Source organism: Acanthisitta chloris, unplaced genomic scaffold, assembly GCF_000695815.1.
Source record: "Acanthisitta chloris isolate BGI_N310 unplaced genomic scaffold, ASM69581v1 scaffold29438, whole genome shotgun sequence".
Classification (NCBI taxonomy): domain Eukaryota; kingdom Metazoa; phylum Chordata; class Aves; order Passeriformes; family Acanthisittidae; genus Acanthisitta; species Acanthisitta chloris.
Window position 1 is genome coordinate 56,424 of NW_008688008.1, and position 22,513 is coordinate 78,936.

At 45.2% G+C, this 22,513-nt stretch overlaps 1 protein-coding gene across 1 annotated transcript in view; it reads left to right on the top strand.

The window, feature by feature from the left end:
* PSMD1 (proteasome (prosome, macropain) 26S subunit, non-ATPase, 1) overlaps positions 1 to 15,155 on the top strand; it is a gene marked incomplete at its 5' end in the record, with an annotated part of 69,431 nt that extends 54,276 nt beyond the window's left edge. The window contains 7 exons of the mRNA XM_009080861.1: positions 363 to 465; positions 5,580 to 5,749; positions 7,390 to 7,482; positions 8,515 to 8,607; positions 11,977 to 12,123; positions 13,953 to 14,107; positions 14,935 to 15,155. Coding sequence (XP_009079109.1) covers positions 363 to 465; positions 5,580 to 5,749; positions 7,390 to 7,482; positions 8,515 to 8,607; positions 11,977 to 12,123; positions 13,953 to 14,099 — 753 coding nt within the window. The remainder of the gene's footprint in view (positions 1 to 362; positions 466 to 5,579; positions 5,750 to 7,389; positions 7,483 to 8,514; positions 8,608 to 11,976; positions 12,124 to 13,952; positions 14,108 to 14,934) is intronic.
* Positions 15,156 to 22,513: the final 7,358 nt, after the last annotated feature.

Genomic DNA, 22,513 nt, shown 5'->3' on the forward strand with positions numbered 1-22,513 from the left:
AGTGTCACTCACCTAAGAATATACAGCAGTTCTTGATACAAACTCATCAGCTGGTCTTTTATTCCAGTGACACCCCAGAGATTCTCAGGGTATTCCTATAAGGCCTGCAAGGTGTGGTTTGGAAATACACATCCATCCTGACTGATTTGAAATCACTATGTGGCTATCTTCAAGTGGGGAAAATCTCTGTAATTAATTGTTACTGGGATGATCTGTAACACCAGGGACTAAAGCTGTTGAAAACACAAATGTTGTTGTAGGATGCAGAAATCCAGGATGCTTCCGTTAAAGATGGAATATTTGACTCATGCAGTCAGTTTTATAATCTTTCTCTCATTTTTTTCCTTGTTATTTTTATCCAGGTCAGCCAGTTCAGACAGCTCTATTCCAAAGTGATCAATGATAAGCATGATGATGTTATGGCAAAGTTTGGAGCAATCCTGGCACAAGGCATTTTGGATGCAGGTAATTCCCAAAAATTCCCTTCAACCTTTTTGGCTGCAGTTGCTGTAATAGCAAGTTTCATCTGGGAGATGAGGTGCTGAGTTTGTGCCTGTCATGTAATAGTAGCAAGAAATCTCAAATTTCAGGTCATTTTAGCTAATTAAAGAAATAAACACTGTTTTGTAGTTTCAACTTGTACCAGCATGGTTCTGTTAGGAGAGATTCATCCCAGTCATTGGGGCAGAATTTGTGCCCAGAAGTGTGGAGCAATACTTCATTTTTTCTCTAAGTCTGTTTTGTCACCCTGAGTATTGGTTTATTATAGCATAGTGGGTTGCTTCTTTATTTTTCTGAGTAAGTACCTGCTCCAGAAATTTGCAAATCATATTTTTCTTCTGTTAAAACTTTACATAACCAGTTTAAAAAACATATATGTATTAAATATGTTTTTAATAAATAGGGTTTGCCTCTTTCATGATTATTAAAAGAGGTGTTGCATAAAGGGGGAGGCACAGTTAACTGCGTGAGTGTTACTTCAGAAGACTCAGCTTCATAGACTCCTATTTTTTCTAGCAAAGAAAATACCATTTCATGAGCTTTAATGACTAAATGTTGAGTTAGGGATAGGATTGTCTAAAGGCTGAGTTGCAGGGCCTATTAAGGAAGGTTTCTATAAGCAAAGGGAACAGACTATGTTTTGAATTTTTCCTTCTGCTGGAGTTAGGACTTGTACAGTGCTGTGCCTGTCAATGGTGCCCCTTTTCCAAGTTTCCAAACACAGTTTCTCCCATCTGGTTTCTTGTGCTGTGACTTCTCTGGCCATGCACCACCTTATCCCCTGTGATAGGCAGAAACAAGCTAGTTTTTCCTGTACTCTGAAATCAAGGTGCATCCCGAACTCACATAAGCAGAGGAGTCTCAGAATTTGTCCCTGTGGCGTGGCTGAAGCACAGCATTGTGCAGTGAGGTCACACAGTGTCTGTATGAAACTGCTGTGTCTCCAAGCTGTGTGCTAGGGGGAGAAGAACTTAGGGCTGCCTGCACCTGTCTGCATGGAAGCATGTTGAAAAAGTTTTCCTGGTGAGCATGTGGCAGGGAGGCTGCTCTGTCACAGATGACTAGAGCTGCTCAGAGAGGAAAGTAATAGGAACCACCTACCTTATCTTTCTTGCCTTCCGGGTACCCCTCCTGGACTCAGGCTGAGCAATGTCCTTGGCACAAGACTGTTAGAATAATTTTGGTCATTCCCATACTCGTACTGTGCTGCTGGGAAGCCAGAGCTCAGCTGGCTTAGATTTTTCTCTCAGCAGTACAGTCCTGCTTTGAATTCTGACCTTTAAGATTAAATCATGAAAATGCAGCTAAAACCTTATTTGCTTCCTATGTCACTCATGTATTGTCTAATGACTTGGAAACCAGAAACATCCAATTTTAATAAACTACATATGAATTTGTGCCAACTTTAACCTCTTTATTTCTTGCTGAGCAGCTGGGGGAAGGCTGTGAGCTCCCTTTCTTAACCTTAGGTCATTTTCATTAGAACCTCCTAAAAGAACAAATTATTTTTATCTTTCCCATACAACTGTAAGTTCTTATCTGAAACAATGAGCTATAGAATTTAATTATCACTACCAGGAAGAAAAGGTTCTTTGTGTTATCTGCCACAGTTGGGGAAATTCGGTTTAGATTTTTTTGTTGGGTCTTTTTTTTTGGGGTGGGGGGAGAAAAGTGTAATTCTCTTCCAACCACAGGGTTTGATTAGAAGTGCAAGATTTCCAGTGCAGGACTGGAGGTGGTGCATTGGAGTTGGGATTTTTGCCCTGACAGTGAGGCAGTCATTAGACTGGTGGTTTAGTGGAAGGAGTGGGGTACCTGGGGAACACTGAAGTGGAGATGAAGAATTCGGTCATTGTCTAATTGATAGGCCCCAAGAGCTACATTTTTACTTTAATAAAATAAAAAAAATGGTAGAGACCCATTTTTTAACTTTAGAGTTGGGTTTTTTCCCCCCAAACCCCCCTGAACTTTCTTAATGCTCTCCTTTATGGTACAAACATGTTTTCTTGTTCCAGAATTTCTGTTCTTTGCAAAATCAATATGCTTTATTGTCTAGAGTGTTTGTAAATGTGAGCTACAAAGGGATATGCTGATCTAATCACATGTCAGCATTTTATCTGCTTGAAAACTAATTTGCCCTCTGACTCTAGGCATCGTCTCTGGTTCTTGGTGCCACATTTCTCAGACAGTGAGGAAAAGGAAGGAGCAGCAGTCCTATGTAGTGTATCTGGAAATTCCTTTTCTTGATATTTAGGGAAGGTTTGGGTGGTCAATACAATAGGTTGGGGACAGAGTGTAGCACTGGGCAGGTCAGACTCAAGACAAAGAAGCTGTTGACAGCCTTGGTGGTGAATGTACTGGATTCTCCAGTTTGGAGACATTTTTAATAAGTGATGAAAAAGAAAGTGTATTCAAATTGAAGAGGACAATATTGCTCATCTCCTCATTGCCATCTCTCCAAAAAAGCATCTTATGTGATGTGTTATATTTCGGATGTTCAAGACTTTAGTACAAGAAATAAACTTTGCATACAGTCTGCTCTACCATGTATTGAATTCAGTGCTCATGTTTCCCACCTTTCTCCTGTCTCTGTTCATGAACTTCCATGTAAAGCTGGGTCTAACTCTGTGGCAGTTAGGAAAAAGCCATTATCCTGTGGTAATGTTTCTGTCCATTAGATTAGAGCTACTTTGTGTTTCATTGCCCATGTGAATCAGGTCACTGACACATGCTGAAATCACCTCTGCCAGGGTTTTGATGGCATCTCCTGTGAGATTTTGACATTCCAGAGCTGCTGCTTACAGTCCAGGTCATCTTCATTCGCTACACAGAAGAAGTGGATTGCAAGGCTTTGCTGATAGAGAAAGAAATAGTATGAATGATGCTGTTTGAAAAGAGGATGCTGCCTAAGCCAGGGTTAGAAACTGTTTTCCAATGTCTACAAAGCATCTTTATCTAATGACTATCGAACTGGTATGTTGTCCAGGGCTACACTGCCAGAGTATTACCAAGTGCCACCATAACTATGTAAGGAGTGAGTTCATCAAAGTATATAAACCATCTGAGTCTGCTTGCTGTGCTCCCCCTCTTGTTAACTGGTATTCAACTTGGGCCAGCAAATCCTCATAGCCTTTCCAACAGCCACTTGGATTCCAGCAAGCCTTGCCACAGTGGCAGTGTGAATTCTGGGAGATGGACCTTATAGTGCTCCCCAAGGATCCATGACTTTTTTTCTTTTGTATTTTTTTAAAATATTTTTTCCAGTCATCATGTCACAGCTTTCATTCACCCAGCCAAAGATCTGGAATGTATTCCCTTCCAGGCTGTCAGGGTTGCTACTTAATCATGAAGATAAATCACAGTTGTGCAGTATTATGTCTCCCCACCTTTCCTGCTCCCTGCAAAACCCTATGAGTGAGAGTGTAAAACAGGAGAAAGAAGTAGCATGACAGCATCTTTTGAATGTGAAATCTGTTACTCATTCAGGAAATTTCAGAGATTGGATAATTATAAAGGTTAAAATTCTGAAAATTAAAGGGCAAACGTTTGATAAAGTCCAGTTAAGCTGCTGCTTCTGCAGCATTCATTGGGCTACTTGATCCAGAATATCTGCAGATATTCAGGGCCTGACCCTTATATGGCAATACAGTAAAGAAAAGCTCAAAGTGAAGATAGGCAAGATCAGAAATATGAGTGTGCATTGTTTGACATGTTTAAAGATAGCACAAGACCTCAGAAAGTCCCTCCACAATGCTGTGGCAATGTCAGGTGAAAGGGCAAGAGATTGATATCGAAACAAATAATAAGAAGCAGAGCAAATCCAGCAGTAGTAAAAGACAAGACCATATCATTGTCTTTCTTCAAAGAGGCAACAGGAAAGAGTTCTCTAATCAAACAGCAGATCATCTATTGCTACCATGAAAGGAAAAGCAAGGAGATAGGATGTATGCAGTGCATCCTACAGGAGTGCATCAAAATCCTCCATCTGCCACTGCTTCTCCTGGGGCTAGCACTGACAGATACCTGAGATGAGATTACTGCTTCAGTCAGAGCTTTTATTAGTTTTGACAGCAAAAAAAAAGTAATTTTTGTTTGTCTCGAAAACTCAGCTCCATTGCTGCCTGGCTCTACTGAGGTGGCTGTTTGTGCCAGGCAAGGGAATGCTGCTCCAGTCTGAGATTTTCAGCTACAAAGTGCTGCAAGTTTGCAACGAGTGGGTGTTTGTATTTTAACAAAGTTAACCTCCCTGCACCTTGTCTTGTCAGTGGTCATGGACTTGCCTGGTGCCCTCTTCAACTCAATTCCCCATGTTCATCAGAAGATCAGATTAACACTTTCACTCTGTCTGCAAACCCAGTCTTTCAGTTTGGTTTCAAGCTGGATGTTTCTGCACTACATCAGCATATGGATTTGTTTTGGTCTCTGCTTTGCAAGTACAAATCTAAGACTTGGTTGTCTGGCAGAGATGTAATTTTGCTGCAAAGACTGCAGGAGCTTGTCTCTGTGCAGCTTAGATTGATAACCTCTAGAAACAGCTTCTGAAGTTACTCCTGTTTACATTTTTTTCTACTGAGATGGTGTAGGATAAAAACCTAGGCATATTTCTTCTGAATAACTGATAGTTGAGGGGGGCAGCCACAAAAAGTTAAGTTTCTGTATGCTCTGCTTTATAACACTGTTTTCCTCGTGAGCCTAGTCTTGAGAATCATGTCTCTGCCCTGTTTTAAAACTGCTTATGGCAAAGTTAGCCTTTCTTCCCCCCTCTCACTGCCTTCTGCATTGTACTTTTGTCTAACCTGTACCCTGGCAAAATGAGTGTGGAAGGGCTGAATTCCTTGATTGTGTTTGGGTACTGTAGAGCAGTTTGGTTATTACACTGCACATCTGTTTTACTGAGTAAGCTGAGCTCACAGTAAAGGATGGAGGTATGTTCCAGAGGAGAAAGATGGAAGCGCTGTGGCCTGGCTTGTGCTGTGCAGTCCCCTTGACAGCAGCTGTGTGAGATGCATCACTCAGGTGTCTCTGTGGAGTACCCAGGAATGCATTCGTTAACTTATTCCATTTATGATTCCTTACAGGGGGCCATAACGTAACTATTTCACTGCAGTCAAGGACAGGACATACTCACATGCCTTCTGTGGTGGGGGTTCTGGTCTTCACACAGTTTTGGTTCTGGTTCCCACTGTCACACTTCCTGTCACTGGCTTTCACCCCAACCTGTGTCATTGGCCTTAACAAGGATCTTAAGGTATGTAATGAGCAGAGAGAAGAGCCAACTAACTGATAGCTGCTTGCAAGACTCAAGTGGCCTGCGAGGCATGTGCATGGATTTGCTGGTTTTCTTTGCATATTTCCAGCTTGTTTGTAGCAGAAAAGGCTCTAACTGAAAGAAGTCTGAAAAACAGGCTTAAATTGCAGAGCCGCTGGTCAGAATAAGGATAAGAAAAATGAGGAGAGCAGACTTTGAACCCTTTATTCAAAGTATCTTAAAAAGAAAGGAGCTCTATTTAGTCTGCGTGGGCAGAGGCCACCCCGTTATCACTCCTGAAGGTCAAGTATATTGAACCCCCTGCCCTCCCAAATAAATTATGTGATGTTCTCTGCTAGGAAAGCTAGCAGTGGGAAAAGAGGATTTGTTTGGATTCCTTGTGGAATAAACATTAAACCAAGCAGTCACGGGTACTGCACTTTTCTTATGCCTCCGTTTGTCCAACTGATCGTCCAGCCCCGTAAGCTGTGTACCATGCAGGGTCTCCTGTGCTGAAGAACTGAGCTAGTAACTTCCACAAAAAGCTTCTGGCTGTGGGAGCATGCAGTCCCCTCCCATCATTGCTGCAGCCTTGTTTTGTGATGCTCAGAGCATGCATAGGCTATTTGCTCCCAGCGTCCCTCTCAGGACCAAGCCAGCTGGGTTGGGTTACAGCCTCTGGACCAAAACCTTAGGGCTCTAAGTTGTTTTTCTTCACCTGTCTGAGCATCAAGTCAATCTACACACAGTACAAAACTCTTGCTCTGTTTAAAAGGAGAGGTTTGCATGAAGATGTTTGGGTTTTTTTTCCTCTGTCTTGAAAACTTCACAGGGTTTGCACTGCTGCTTGTCTCTGAGCCTTCCTGGTGGAGCACCTCTTTGGCTGCTTGGCTGTAGTGCCATTTTGACTCCCTCTGCCCATCCCTTAGTCTGCAGGGAGCCCAAAAGGCTCAGTCAGGTTATGCTGTGTACCTTGGCTGACATGCCAAAGCCAGTTCCAAGCTGTATGTTATGGGCTGCACCACACCCACTTTGGTTCCTCAAAGCAGTCCCTGTTCTATTGTTGCTCCATGATGTGTCGTGAAGAACGAGAGCTGAGACACTGCAGAAATTAAATCAGTTTAAGAATTTGGATTAGCTGTCAAAGGATGCTTTCTGCCCTTGCCTAAGCAGCTGAGGGTAAAAGAATATGGACACTGGTAACCCACCCCCAAGTGTACAGTCCTGTGTCATGCAGTGCTCGGCTTGCCCTCGCGTGCGTTGACAGAGCAGATCTTCACTTAGCTCTTAAACCAATTTTGTGTTAATACACACAAACACAGCAACAACATCAAAACCACAAAAGCTTTGAAGCAATGAAAACAAAGCATGGTGTGAATAGTGTGGAGTGTATGGAGAGGGTTAGGAGAGCTTGCCAGAGTCAAATTATAGAATAATTAAATAACATTGTTCTAGTTGAACTGTTGCCACTGATAACAGTTTCTCAGCTTCCGGAGGGGGAGAAGGGGAAGCTTATATTCTTTAGAGGATCTGTGTTTGTCTCTGCTGGAAGGAAAATGAAGCTAAAGTAATTATTCTGCTGTGGATTTTTTTCCCCCGGTTTTCCCGTTTCTAACATTTTTTTAAACTCTTTGTCTTAGATGCCAAAAGTCCAGTACAAGTCCAACTGTAAGCCGTCCACATTTGCATACCCCCCTCCTCTTGAGGTACCAAAGGAAAAGGAGAAAGAAAAGGTATTTGGACTTGTTTTCTGTGTTGTAAAGACTAACCCCTTCTCCCTCCTAGTATAAACATTGACTTTGGTGGTACTAACAGGAGATCTAAAGAGTGAAAGAAAAACTGGCAGGCACTATAGTCTCTGAAAGAGAATTCTAGCTGATTCTTCCTGCTGTGCCTGGGACTTGCTGGTCGTGGCATACAAGTGCTGAGCTACTGACTTGCTGGATCCTCCCTTGTCTGAAGTGGTCAAGTAGAAGCATTGATTAAAAAAACTGCTTGCCATGCCCTCTTGACTTGCATATGTGTGTCATTGTTGTGCTGCACCCAGCACAGCAGGGTCCTTGCCCATGACTAGGGCTCCAAAGTGCTGCTGCAGTGCAAACATTGAGAATATTAGGTGGGACACTTCTCAAATGGTCCCATATGGAAGGACAGAAGTGTACCCGGTCCTGGGCAGTGAGCCCATGTGCTAGAATAATAGCTGTCAGGCCCATGGATTGCAAAAAGGTAAGTGTGGAACTGAGAATATCAGGGTATTGAAAAGGAAAAGATAAGGCCTGTGGGATGACAAGTGGGACAATAATGGAAGCAATTTGTCTCCTGGCGCAGGATGGTAAGAGCTGCTGAGCAGACCATGGCAGCAGGCAGAGCAGCCCTTAGGGAGCAATTGCAGCAGTGGAGACCTCAGGCATGTCATGCTGATGAATGACGTTGTGTGAAAACTGTAAAACATTTTACCAGCATTGAATGCTGGACAGATTTCCAAGCCACCGAGGAACCCAGAAATTAACTCTGATGAAAGGCAAATCTCTTTGAATAGGATGTGAACGGGACAAATCCTTTCTCTTTTAAACTTCCCTTGCCAAAAGTTAAAATGTGCCAAGAGCCCACATTTAGCCTAGAAAGCCTCACCAGCCATGTGACAAATGGTGTTGCTCCCTGTCCCTCTCTGAAAGTTACTGCCATTTGTTGCCTGGCATGGAGACCTGAAGCTCAGTGTGCAGTGTTGTGGTCACACTGAATGCCTCCTCTGTTGCCATATCCAGGTTTCCACTGCTGTGCTGTCCATTACTGCAAAAGCCAAGAAGAAGGAAAAGGAGAAGGAGAAAGAGAAGAAGGAAGAGGAAAAGATGGAAGTGGTGGGTGCAAATATTGACACTTAAATATCTTCTTCCCTCCCAGCCTGTGTGAGTTCTGAGCAAAGCATTGACACATGCTGCAGTGTGCTGCAGACACTGCTTAGCACCTTTACTCTGTGTGTGTCTCTGTGTGCACTGTTAAAAGCAAGAGGTGCTGTTATTTGTGAATCCATTATTTACAAGAAATAAATCTTCCTCAGGATTGTTGTGAGTTCCTTAAAGGCAGAAGCTTGTTTTGACAAATTTCTGTGCCTTTAACTGCATGAGCCTTTTGAGTATTATTTAATTCCTTGCTCTTTCTAGACCCAGGGGATTTTTCTGTTTAATCCATGTCCTTTTCTTATGAATGTAGAAAAAGTCTTAGTATTTTCATGTCCTTGGTACCTCTGACCTTTTAAAAAGAAGGCAGTGTTGTAGCAGTTGCTTGGTGGCATCTAATTCAGTTGAGAGCACTTTCTGGGTTTGTACGTGTTCAATGTCCTGTTCTGAAATGTTCACCTTTCTCGCTGCAGTCTCTGATGTGCTTTGCCCATCTATCAAAATGCCAAACTTTTGTCCATACCCAGTTCAGAACCAGATGAGCTTTGACCATGGGATCAATACACTGCTCAGTAGCTACTGCTATTGCTTTGGTCCTTTGATGATTTCTTTCAGCTCATGGACCTGACACTTGGAACTTGTCATCCTCTTCTGTGAATAATGTGTCATCCTGGAGCAAGCTGAGTAATGGAGAAATGAATTCTTGGTGGTTGCTGTAATTTGGAAAACATATGGCAGTTAAAATTCTTGCTGTACTGACAATAGACTCCTTCTTTTGTGCTCTGCTAACATATGCAAATAATCCAACAACAACCATAAGCTGAAAATGCATTATGGACTCACAGAATCGTTTAGGTTGGAAAGACCTCTAACATCATTGAGGCCAACTGTTACCCCAGCAGTTCCAAACCCACCACCAACCATGTCCCCAGTTGCCACATCTACATGTCTTTTAAATAACTCTAGGGATGATGATGCCATCACTTCCCTTGGCAGCCTGTGCAGCTTGGCAACCTTTTCGGTGAAGAAAGTTTTTCTAATATCCAGTCTAATCCTCCCCTGGCACAATTTGAGGCCGTTTCCTTTTGTCACTTGTTGCTTGTGAAAAGAGACCGATCCCCACCTGGCTGCAACTTTCTTTCAGGTAGTTGTAGAGAGTGACATGGTCCCCCCTGAGCCTCCTTTTCTCCAGGCTGAGCCACCCCAGCTCCCTCAGGTAATTCCATAAAACATTAAAGACATCATAAATAAACTTATTCTAAAATTCACTTTCCAAACAATAAATAAAACTCTTCCTTATTTGAAAGTGCAAACAGGCTGTATTATAAAAAGTATGGAGCAAGACTGCAGAAGTGCTTAATTATTCAGTAGTGACCAAGACACAGTTTCTTGTTTTTGGGATGTTGGTGGCCTTCTTGGCCATCTGTGCACACTGCTGGCTCATGTTCAGTTGACTGTCGACCAGCACCCCCAGGTCCTTCTTTGCTGAGCAGCTTTCCAGCCACTCTGCCCCCAGCCTGGAGCACTGCAGGGGGTTGTTGTGACCCACATGCAGGGCCCAGCACTTGGCCTTGTTGAACCTCATACTGTTGGCCTTGGCCCATCAATCCAGCCTGTCCAGATCCCTCTGCAGAGCCTTCCTATGCTCTAGGACATCAATACTCCCACCTGACTTGGTGTCACCTACAAACTTCCTAAGAGTGCATTTGATCCCCACATCCAGATCACTGATAAATATATTAAACAGGACTGGTCCCAGTACTGAGCCATGTGGAACCTCCTTGTGACCAGCTGATAGGTGGATGTAACTCCGTTTGCCACCACTCTCTGGGCCCAGCCATCCAACCAGTTTTCTACCTAGTGAACAAAGCACCTGTTCAAGCCATGAGCAGCAAGTTTGCCCTGGACAGTGCTGTGGGAAGTGGTGTCAAGGCCTTTGCTAAAGCTGACAAGCTCAATAGAAATATTTCTGATTCCACTTTAACATCTATGTGAGAAAAGCAGTGTGGTCAGAGAGTTTTTGGCCTCTTTAGCTTAAAAAGACCCCACACATGAGGCATAATAACAAAGGTGTTTGTGTAAAATAACCTTCTTAGACCTCCATAAGTGTGGCTGTGTTGTAGGCACTGAACTTCCAATTCCAACCTCCAGTTGGCCCAGAAAATTAATCATCTCAGGCATGCAAGATAGAATCTCTGCTTTTTGTCTTTTTGCTCCTTTATCAAAGTTTCCTTGTCACCAAACATTGCCTTTTCTTTGAATTATTCTTACAGTTCTATGTACTAAGCAAAATGTGCTGAACAGATGCATATTTCTTCTAAAATTGCTACAACTTACAGCTAAGTGCAGGTGCTGAGAGGAAGCAATATATTAGAAGGGATTCAGATGCTGTGTCTGTGTGTGTCCAGATGTCTGAAAAGTTTTCTTGGCTGAATCAAGCAGAAAAACAAGGATAGTTAAAAGGGAGCTTGCTGCCACCTGCTGTGTTTGAGTTGAGCATTTTGCTATTGTCCTAATGTTCTAGAGGTATCATTGCTTTCCTGTTTTTCTCTTGTGCCTGTTGTATGACTAGTAATCCATGGTTTCCAAGAGATCGGCAGAGCAGCAAGAAGTTGCTGTGCCAGAGAAAGTCCTGTCTGCTGTTACAGGACATGCCATGCATTCAGTGGTGTTCCTGACTGCTTCCCATTGGTTGTTCCTATCTTTTCTGCGGTCTTTTCTGTTTGTAACTCAGATGTTCCTGAGCAAGAGGGAAAACATGAGCCACATTCTTAAGTATGCAAAGGATGCTGGCTTTTTCCTTCAGAGCTTTTGCCTCTAGCTGCTGAGTCACTGGTAAAGGAGGGCTTCACTGCCATTCTCTAGGGAGTCACTGAAGCTGAGTTGTTTTGGTTGAGCTGCTGATAGTACCACTAGTGTGAAATGTCAGTGACAGCTTTATAGCTGCAAAAATACAAGGGCAGCTCTTGGCAATTTTCATAGACTCATTACTGATATTAAAGACTTTTCAGTTGTGACAAAAAGTGGTGAGTGAGTTTACAGAAAAAGTATGAGAAAGAGAAGGCAGAGGTAAACTCGTCCACTGACAACTCACTGAACTTGCTTTCATCTGCAGTTGAGAGTGAGGCATTGCCTTGACAAGAGCACTTAGATACACACTGGCATTGTCTGTGACAGCCAATAGATAAGTGTTAGCAAGTTTTCTTACCACAATAATGGCTTCTAACCACACTCTGGAATTGCTGCCTGGGTGTACCTTACCCTCCTGAACTGCGAAAGGGTTAGAGGTTACTGCTAAGATCATGTTGATGTTCTCCTCTCCCTCCGCAGGATGAGACTGAAAAGAAGGATGAAAAAGAAAAGAAAAAAGAGCCTGAACCCAACTTCCAGCTTTTGGACAACCCAGCCAGAGTCATGCCTGCTCAGCTTAAAGTTCTCACTATGACGGAGAGCTGCCGATACCAGCCTTTCAAACCGGTGAGTGCCACCTTCCCAGTCCCTGTGCTTGACAGAGAGTTCCCAGTGCTGGGCTTGTGCGTAAGGACCCAGAAGGTCTATGTGTACATGACAACATCACTCACAGCTGGTGCAGCACTGGAATGTGTTGCAGAGATTTGCAGCTTTGCTGTTGTCATTTGCATTTTAATGTCCCTCTCTCCAAATGCTCACATGCAGATCTAGCTGGGGGAAAGCCAGAGCAGCTGCAAACCTTTTCACCATGCTAATGCTGCTTTGTTTTTCTTTCTTCTTGTCCATACATGAAACACTGCAACGTGGAAGCCAATCAGACATAGTCTGTGTGTTAATGGTGTTGCTGAGAATATAAATACTGATGCATGATCTTAACAGGCTGAGGTGGTGTAAAGGCTTATTGTCAGAGCAGTGGAATACAGTGGGACTTGTGCTGAATCCTGCAGTGGGATTTATACCTAAATGGAGGGGTTTTTCATTAAAGAGATTTCCTATTGGGTTGCATCTGACCTTAGAAAAGTGCCTTCAGCTCCTGTTAACATAGGGAAGAGAGAGCATGTGATTGTCAGAGGAAGAATGAAATAGGTCTTTTAGCACTAAGCCCAAGGGGTAACTAACTTTTCTGTGAGATGCTCAAATACATTGCAAAGCTGATAAGCTCACTCCCGAGTTCTAAATCTCGTGAGTCAAATTCTTCTGCCCTTTATTTTTGTCCAAGAAGTGACACCCTTGACTTACCCCATTTGCAGGATCATGCAGGGGAAAATGGTGTTCAGAAGACATAATATATTTTCCAGGAAAACAGGAATGTTTTTGATAAATGGATTTCCTGGAATTTCATCAGCACAATGGAATTCTCTGTGCTCTATCCCCTTTTGAAATGTTTCCTTTAGCAAAGCTGTGGAAGGCTTTTTTTTTTGTGTTTCTACCTTTTAAAATGAGGAGGTGACCCAACATCTATTTGGATTGGGAATACCTGCTATGTGGTCCAGTAAGTATCCACTCATGGAAATGTGGACATGCACAGCTGTTTGCTTCAGTTTCAAAGAGGCTGAGTCCTTGGTGGGGGGGTGTGCACTTTCCTGCCTTAAACCCCATAAGTTTTGAAGAGAACACGACAGTGCAGTTTTTGCTGGGATTAGGATGTGCAACCAAGGAGGCTCTTGGAATGGAGCCGTTCTGGACCTTTGCTCTGCTTTGGGGAATGCCAGAGTAAAAGGGCTCTTTGAAATGCTGTTTATCGCCTGGAATCCTGCTGTGGCCAAAGCCCTGATCCCAGCCAGGCATGACACAGCACTGCCTCTTCACACCTTGTGTTTCAGTCCTGGAGACTCACAGATTTGCTTCAGCCTGCCAAGATGTTTGGTTGTGATCTTTGTAATTAATTCCCCTTTGTTTTTGCAAGGTTCTGCTAATAGGATTCCTCATCGGTGGAAGCTGATGATCAGATTAGTCTCTGTTTCAGAGAGCCTCCTGGGAGGCAGCTACACAGAGAAGCTTCACTAAGCTTTGATAACCTGAAAAGATGAGCCTTATAAATCAATTATGGTTCAATTAGTTTTCATGTGGAAAGCCGCAGACTGGGACTGGGGTAAAGCTGTGAATCCAGATGCCACTTTCTATCGAACTGAGGCCTAGACAGTAGAAATACAAAAGGTAGCTTGGATAGGCTCTATCTGTTCCATCCCCTTAGCAGGCAGAGATCCAGGTGAGTGTCACCTGCTTTGCTCTCTCAAACTCATTAAAGTATGGTTTAGGATAGACATTGTGGCCACAAACCCTCCACCATGAGATAGAGGCAAGCAGCTCTAATGCTCATGACACTTGTCTTGCAGCTTTCCATTGGAGGCATCATCATTCTGAAGGACACCAGTGAGGATATGGAGGAGCTGGTTGAGCCTGTGGCAGCTCATGGTCCGAAGATCGAGGAAGAGGAGCAGGAACCTGAACCACCAGAGCCCTTTGAGTACATTGATGATTAAGACCCAAGGTACAGTGTAGTGTGCAGACTCACCTTTATTAAATCCAGTGAAGGAAAATCCTCTTTGGATCAACTGAAGCAGTTACCAGCACCCAGCACTCTTGTTTTAACTGTTTGACAACTTCTGTGCCAGATACAGGATCATACTCTGTCCCAATTTCAAGAGTTTGGCAGCAATTAAAGAGAAGTTCACAAGTCCACTGCTCTGAGTCAGGCCTGACCCAGTTGTACTGGATCTGCTCTCTAATCTGACTGCTCTTGAGTAGAGCCTGGCTGGGCAGAGTTAGAGCAGTGCACAAGGTCACAGGCAACAGCTGAGCTGGGACTAGTCAGCTCCTGAAAGATGGTACCAGAGAGGCAAGTAGTTTACATAATAAAGCTGTCATCTACTTGACCTCAGCGTGCCAGGATTGGCCAAAAGAGAACTACTGCCCTTCTTTCTGGAGTTGTCTTGTCTTTCCAGCAGTTCCTAATAGAATTTAAAGGCACTCCAGTCATGGGCTCTCTGGTGCTTGCTGAGCCTGATGTAATGATACTGGTAGATCTGTTCCAGGCAGTGAATGGTGCAGTTCTCAGGTTCCTTGCTTAAAGTGCCCAAACTGATGTGCAAGTTTCTCACTGAGAGGCAGAAACTCAGTTGCTTTATTTCCAAATATGGGCTGGCATGTCCCAGGGCTCCCACAAGCAAAGACTGTGCACTGGAATGGGTGCATGGGCAGGAAAACAAACTCCTTGCTAAAAACTGTAAATGTTGCGTCAGTGACAGGCTCGGGTCTGGGGCCAACCACCAGAAGCCTTAGTTAAATACAGTTGATTTTCTGGTTTCTCTCCTCTAGGGTCATGTCCTCTAAAAGAAGACACTATGCTTGATATCAGAAAGACAGACATGAAGACCTTCCTATCGAGATCTGCTGTTCAGTGCATGCAGCCCCAACCTGTGCTGAGCTAAAGCTGATAGTCCGTGTTTTATGGCTGAAGAACAGATATATGCTATTTAGTGTACTCTTTCACAAAACCTTGTTTTCAAATAAATATATTAAAAACTCTTGACAGAAAACTTGCTGCTTAAAAAAAAACCAGGAAGCCTAACAACTTGTTTTCCACTCACCCCAGATGTTACAAACTAGACCCAGATTGTGCATCTTAACTGCAACAAAGCCAGACTGACTGCTCCTCCATAGAGTCACTGGGATCTGTGCATCCCTCTGCTTTCTGTAGCCCTTTTCTGGGCTGAGCGAGGTCACAACTCCAGCCCAGCCTAGCCATAGTACTGGTGCTCCAAGGAGGGCAGATCTCTGCCTGCCAGCAGCTGCACAGATGAGGTCTGCTGCCAAATTGCCTCTGTGATACTGACCTTCCCCCTTGCCCACCCTGGTATTCATGTGAGCTGCGGGGCTGACAAAAGGGCTCTGGGTGTTAATGATGGGGAGATGGGGATGTGTTTCTCTTTGCTTCACCAAATTTCTCTTGTTTGTGTATGTGCTTTCACTGCTTTCATCAAATATGAGCAAAACAGCTGATGTGAGCAGGCAGCTGGATACATTGCAGGCCCAGATGGGGTGAACCCAGATATGCAAGTTGTCACACTGATGTGCATCGTTAGCCAAGGGGAAATTTACAGTTAGGGGTATGGAATGAGGAGGAGTCAGAATGAAGGAGTGCTCCTCCACCACTTGCTCTCCAGCTAGTCCTTCACCTGTTGGGCTGTAACACTTCAGAGGGTGTGTCACCAGCGAGCCAGAGACTGCAGCCCTGGTCTGCTGTCAGCCAAACGCTGGGTGAAACTCCATTGTTTGAAACAGCACATATATGGAATGTGGTTTTCCGTGTGTGTGTGTGTAGTATTTTGCTCTGTGTGAAAATACCACATTCTCATGTGTCTCAGTAATAATGGAAGACAAATCTTGCATGTAGTGCCTGGAAGCTTTTCCAGCAGATGGTTTATTTTGGTAAATGTTACTGTATCAATAGGATAGTCTGCCTTTGTTCTCTAAAAGGAAAGGACTACAGAGCGGAGGTGTACTGAAAGCCAATTTTGAGTCCTAGGTTGAAATGCCTCAGTAAGGGTGCTGGTCCGAGCTTGTAGTTGTCAGCTTGATCCACATCTGTTCTCCCATGCAGCAGAGCCAAAAATGAACCTGAAATGACTTCAGACAATGTTACTTTCAGTAAAACTGGAAGCAAAGAGGGAATCACTGCTCCAGTCCCATGGTCATTCAAAGCAAGACCTGGTATTGTGGTGCAAGGAATAGAAGTTGCACAAATGTACATTGTGTGAGTCTTCTGGTACTGTATCCCTTCCCTTTGAATGGATGCCTGTATCCTCACTACAGCATGTTCTGCTGATGCCAACCAGTGTGATGTGTTGTGCTTTTTAGGTAATTTGTTAGTACTGCCTTGCATCATAAAATACTGTGGAGAGAGAGGACACTGAGAGGAGAAAGAAACCCTCATTTCAGGCCATTCAGCAACATGCCAGTTGGATAGATGTTGCTGAGATATTTGTAAAGTCCAAGTAGAAATGCTGGGAATAGGCAGCTCAGAAGGACCTGAAGTCCTGTATTGCTGCCTTGGCCAAGCTGTGAACAGTCTGCTGCTATTCACAGGACTTTTTGCTGAGCTTTTCATATTTTAACAGATTTTCCAGGGTTACCAGTATATTCCTGGCACTTGCTGCAGGCTTGGTTCTCAGTGTGGCTGTGTAAGTCTCTATGTGCAGAGCAGTTCCCACTGAGCCATGTATTGCTTGGGGCACCATGGAGGAGTCTTGACTCTTCTGCTAAATGATAAACACTCCAGACAGCACAAGGACAAAAGGTCCTATAGGGCACTTTTGAGAGCTTGTGATACAAAACAACATGTCCTGGCTATAGAATGATCCCATACATGTGATTTTTTCCCTAATTTCTACATAGTTCTTCAGTTTACTAATCAGGCTGCTGAGGATAATGCTCTGTGACCACCTGAGGTGTCCACGGTGCTTGAACAAGGTGCTGAGCTTTGCTCAGTTGCCAGGGTGCCACTTGGGAAATTTGGAAATGGCCAACCTGTGACTTTGTAAAAAAAATGTGGAAAGGCTACAGCCCCAGGAGAGTTCAAGTAAACCTCTAGGAAGAGTCTAGAAATGTTCTGGAGATACAGCAGAAAACCTCTAGAAAGACTAGAAAAACATCAAGGGAATGAATGGCCAGGAAACTTCCAGAAATCTTTTAGAAAAGTGTTAAAAAAAGCTCTGACCAAACTCTGGAAAGCTGCTGGGTCTTGCTCCCATGCAAATGCATCTGACCAATTTTCCTGGGGACAGATGAGGCCAGTAACTGTAGGACCAGCTCAATGCTGTGCTTGGGGGATGAAGGCCACCACTGGCTTTCTGCTCTCCCCTTTGGAGAAGACATGGTGGGAACCTGGAAAACTTTGCAGTTGTTTTAAATAACGTCATTTAGCCTTGCTGACTCAGTTAGTGCATGTTTCTGAGGAAGTGCTGCTCTCCTGGGTCTGCCTGGGGATGCTGCAGTGGGACCCACCCTGGGTTTTTGCCAGGGGCTAATTGGGCTTAATGCTCCTGGGTTTGTCAGCAGGAGGGGCTGGGTTGGCAGGAAGCATGGTTCTGTCCCTCCTGACTAATGGGCTTCATACCCCTTAACCCTGGTGAGAAATAAATCACTTGTAAACACACTGCTTCTGACAGATCCCAGAGTCCCTCCAGGAGGCCCTGGACATGTCCTTAGCCTCCCCTTTCCCCTCATTAACCTGGATGAAAGCCTCCTGCTTGGCATCATGCTGGGGACCAAAGTGGAGATGGAGGTGTTCGATGTAAAGCTCCCAAGGCAGGGAGTCTTTTAGGAGGGGGCCAACAACCCCCTGGCATTGGTACTCTACCCCAGCAGGCACTGAGTAGGTCTCATCCTCCCACCTCTCCCCATCACAGCAGTGCTGCCCTCCCTATCTCTCCTCTTCCTTCCAGGGCAAGGCAAAGCTTTTCCTCCCCACAGTTCCACACAAAGGTTGGGCACTGCTGATAATTATGACAATGTTGGCTGTTTATCACCCCTGCCAGATGCCAGCCCACCCCAGGCTCTTCCCGTGCTTGCTGCTCTTGGCATTGGTGATGGGTTGGGTTTTCAGCCCAGCTCCAGGCCCACCTTGACCCTGCAGCAGTGGCAGGATGGGGGACTTGGAGAGCACAGATATTGCAGGACTGTGCAAGGCTTGTGGTGTTTGCTTGCACCAGTGGGCCTGAAGGCCCCCACCAAAGGGTGCCAATCTTTCTTCAGGGTGCCATCGTGTGGAAGTAAGGGTATTTGTTTCCCTCAGTGAAGACAGCTGGGTTGGTGGACCTGGTTCAATGTGTTTCTCCAGCACTGGTGGGATTAGACTGGCCCATTCTCTGTGCCTTGGGAGGAGAAGCTGCCCCAGCTGCTGGGACTGGCTTGACTCAGCCTCTGAAATCCTGCTCTATGTGGGCAAATGTTCCAGCTGGTAGCCACCCAGGTCTGGAGTTTTGTCTCCAGGTCTGTACTCCAGTTCCTGACATTGGCTGCACAGCTAAAGTTTGGGGTTTGCTCAGAAGAATTACTGTGCAGTACTCAGGTGAGCCATCAGTGTCTGCCAGCACATGGGAGAATCAGCATTAGCCACATATTGCAGATAGGTGACTTGATGCAGATCCCATTTCTGCCCAAGCCCTTTGGAGATCAGCTAATCAGAGGTCCTGGAGAACATAACCCCAGACATCCCAACCCTGTGCACTTGGTGTGATGGGCTCTGCTGCCTGACCACATGTACATGTGTGTGGCTAAGCAATGCATATGTCAGGGTTTTTTCTTTGTGTTTGCAAAGCATGAGGAGAAGATGGACAGTGGAGGGTCTGTACTGTGAGGGTCCAGGCGAATCAGGTCCTGGTGAGCAGGGCAGGAGGCATGAGGGGACACCCTGGGGCTCACTGTCCACTGCCTTTGTGCAGGGTTGGCCAAGGGGAAGGGCAGTTGTTTGATGGCAACAGCATCCCTGGCCAAGGGTATAAATAGCTGCTCTGGTGACCCAAGGAAGAATGGCTGCATGGGTGAGGTTAATTGTCAGCAGAAATTATGGGGACATTGTTCCTCCCAAGATAACCTGCAAGAGATGAAGCATGGAGCAATTTTTTCCCCTTCAGAGTGAAGGAAAAAAACCTGAAATATTGGTGCACTGTCTTTGTTCTCAGCTTTAGACTGGCTCTCCCATTTATTTGTTTTTCTCCATTCTGTGTCAATGAGAACCAAGATGGATTGACTTTTTGTTTCCCCACCATGTCCCTCAGAGGAGAAGCTGAGATAGCTCCTGTAAGGCTGAGCAAATTCTGTTTAACTTCACACTGGGGCCTTTTTTATTTTTAGCATAAGCATGAAATCTTGGGTTTGGGGAGCAGCTGAAAATAATTTGCTGGAAACATCTGCATTAGACAACAGAACTCAAGGACTCATCCACAGATGAAACCTACTGCTTGCTTCTCTTCCAGGCCTGGAGGTTTTGCAGTCTGTTGCTGAGTGATCAGGCAGGTGGACAGCAGCCTGTGATGGTGGGGTGGCACAGGTGACCATCATCCTGTGGCAGTGGCAGTATCAAAGCTATGCCAATGCCATGAAGGCAGTGAGGCTCACTGGGACTGGAGATGTTTCTCCCGATGATGAAGCTCTGCTGGTTCTGTGTACCCAGTTCCCAGACTACTTTCTTCATATTGTTTTCTTCTAATGCAACATCCCTAGCCCTTCCTTACTTTCAGTTCCTGCCCATTTTTTGCTGGAAAGCCTTGCTGTCCCTGCAAGCCAGTGCTCTCACACATTGGTATTTGCCTTGGTTGGGGGCTTATTGAGCCCTGTTTTAGGTGAGCACAGCTGGAGCCCTATTTTGGGCTTGGGGCACTGAGCTGCTGTCATCCCCCATGGAGGAATCCCAGCCCTGCAGAAGCAGTCCATCTCTCCTGGTTGTCAGCTCTGTCCCTGTAGGGATCTTTGAAGGGTGATCTGTGCCCCAGCTGGAAAGGCACTATGGGCTGGTTTTTCAGGTTGGAGGAGCAGAGAAAATGCTGGAGGACTCCATTCTTCCTCCAGCTTCCTTCCTTCCACACCAGGGTGGTTGGCAGCAGCAAGAAGGTTTTGCTGAGGTTGGAGAAAGCAGCATCTCCTCTCAAGGTGGGCACTTGAGGGATGTGAGGGGCTGACATTGCAGAAGAATAGGTTGAGCCCTGGATGCTCCTGTTCTCACCTGTAAAATCCTGCTGGGAAAAACACCCTCTGGCTCTTCGATGCTAGACTGCCAGGTATTAGGGAGCCTTCACCATTTTGTAGGATGGTGAAAGGAGCTTTTTGGGGACCCATCAACCAGTTCCTCCTCCCTCCCTGCTCTGCATTGAGCAGGCCAAGAGGTTTCTGGATTTCAAGGAGAGCAGAGTTCAACTTGTCACCTCCTTCATGCATCCGATGACACAAAATCAAAGTCTCCCTTGTGCCTCTCCTGGTCAGACACTTTGTTTACAGGAAATTACTGAAGAAACGTCTGGTATAAATAGCTTGGCATGGTCTGACTTCATCTTTCTGAGGAGAGGCGAAGGAGAGGTGAAACTTGAGGCTCAGCAGCATCCAAACAAGCCCCATCCAAAGGAGACAGAGCAGCTTTACATCAGTCTGATGCTGAGGAGTGCAGAGAGGTTATGCAATTCCATTGCCTTGGTTTTCCATGCAGAGAGCCCTGGGGAAGCATCGCTGTGTAATTCAGTATGTGAGCAGCATCTGAGCTGCTTGGCAAGGGCCCTGCCTGAGAATGGGTTGTTGGTCCAAGCACACCCCTCTGACCCCCAGCCAGTCCCACTAGGAGTCAGTCCATGCTCCAACAACAACATGTCATCAACTAAAATCTCAAATTACTTCTTATTTATTTATTGCCTAAAATCTCCTTCAAAGTATTCATTGAAAATCCAAACCAAAATCTTTTCTGGCAAAGAAGAGCTGAAGTTTGACACAAAAAATAACAGGATGTTTAAGCTTTGAAAATTGTTCCTCTATTTCCTGCTTGCTTTTATTTTTAATGCAACCACTTGGAAAGGCTATTGCAAGAAGAAATTTCCTGCAAAATCCTCTACTTGGGCACAGAGAACAGCCTTCTGTTTGTAAATTAAGCAATGGGTGTTCATCCAGTCCAGGATCTGCAGCTGGCAGAGTCAGTGGGCCAAGCCCAGGAATGCTCAGCCCCTGGCAGAGGTGGCAGTGACACCTGCCCCAAGAAAAACCTAAACTGTGGAGCTGGGGTGATGCCCCAGGCAATGATGCATGTTCTCCTTTGGACACACAGGACAGTGGAGCTCTGCTTTCCAGGTTTGAGGTACTAGCTTTGTGTCTTCCTGACCTTACCCCAGGAGCTGACCAGCAGGAGAGGCTCTCACCTGGGCAGCACCTCCCTCAAAGAGTGTCCCTGCCTACCCAAGCACCTTAGGAGTATGGCAAAGCCTGTGCAAGGCAGCACGTGCACAGCAGCCTTGCCTGCTCACTGGAAGGGGAATTCTGCAGGAATGGGAGGAATAAAAGAAGACAAAATAGGATCAAGCAAGGCCCATCCACACAGCCCTTCCCACCATCCTGCCCAGGGCATGATGTCTGTCCTGTTTGGCTCCTCACAGGAGAAAGCCAGCTGGGTGCACAACATCCTGAAGATGAGAAAATCTGCATAAATCCCTCTGTTTCCCCATGGACAGTGCCTGATCATCACCAAAGCAAAGTAGGAGAGTGGAAACACAGAAGGTAGTGCAGCTACCTTTATAAAGATGCAGGGCAGCTGCAGCTGGAATGCTCCAAAACGTTGGGACCACTCTCTAAGGAAAGTCTTTGACTCCATTTAAAAGTTAAGAGGGAGAGGTGACAAACAGGAGGAGGAGTTCACAACCCCACCCCTTTCCTTCAGCTGGAGCAGGAAGGAGCCTGGAATGCTGCACTCACAGCAGCAGTGAGAGGGCTGCAAATGGCCAAGGAACCCAGACCTTCCTCCCCCTGGGGATGGCCCAAGGGCCTGATAGGCTCCAGAATGGCCAAACTTGACATTAATATTTAAGGTTTGCTATTACAGGATCTCTGAAAGAGTGAATGGCACAGAGAGTGGAAACTTCTGGCTGTGGAGATCCTCTCTCCATATACAGAGTATATCTGCTGTTTGTATTACGAGAAGTTTGAGGTGTATAAATGTTATGCTTGTTTATATACATAAAACTTTGATATTTAGTCTACAGATCACCAGACAGACCTTCCCATTGCCAGCTCAATCACGTACCTACCTGACATCTTAACATGCACAGAGCAACTCCAAACGCTAATTGTCACACTCCCTGGGGAGCAATGAGATCACAACCTAATGCTTGGAATTGAAATTTCCTGTCATTTCCTAAGAATT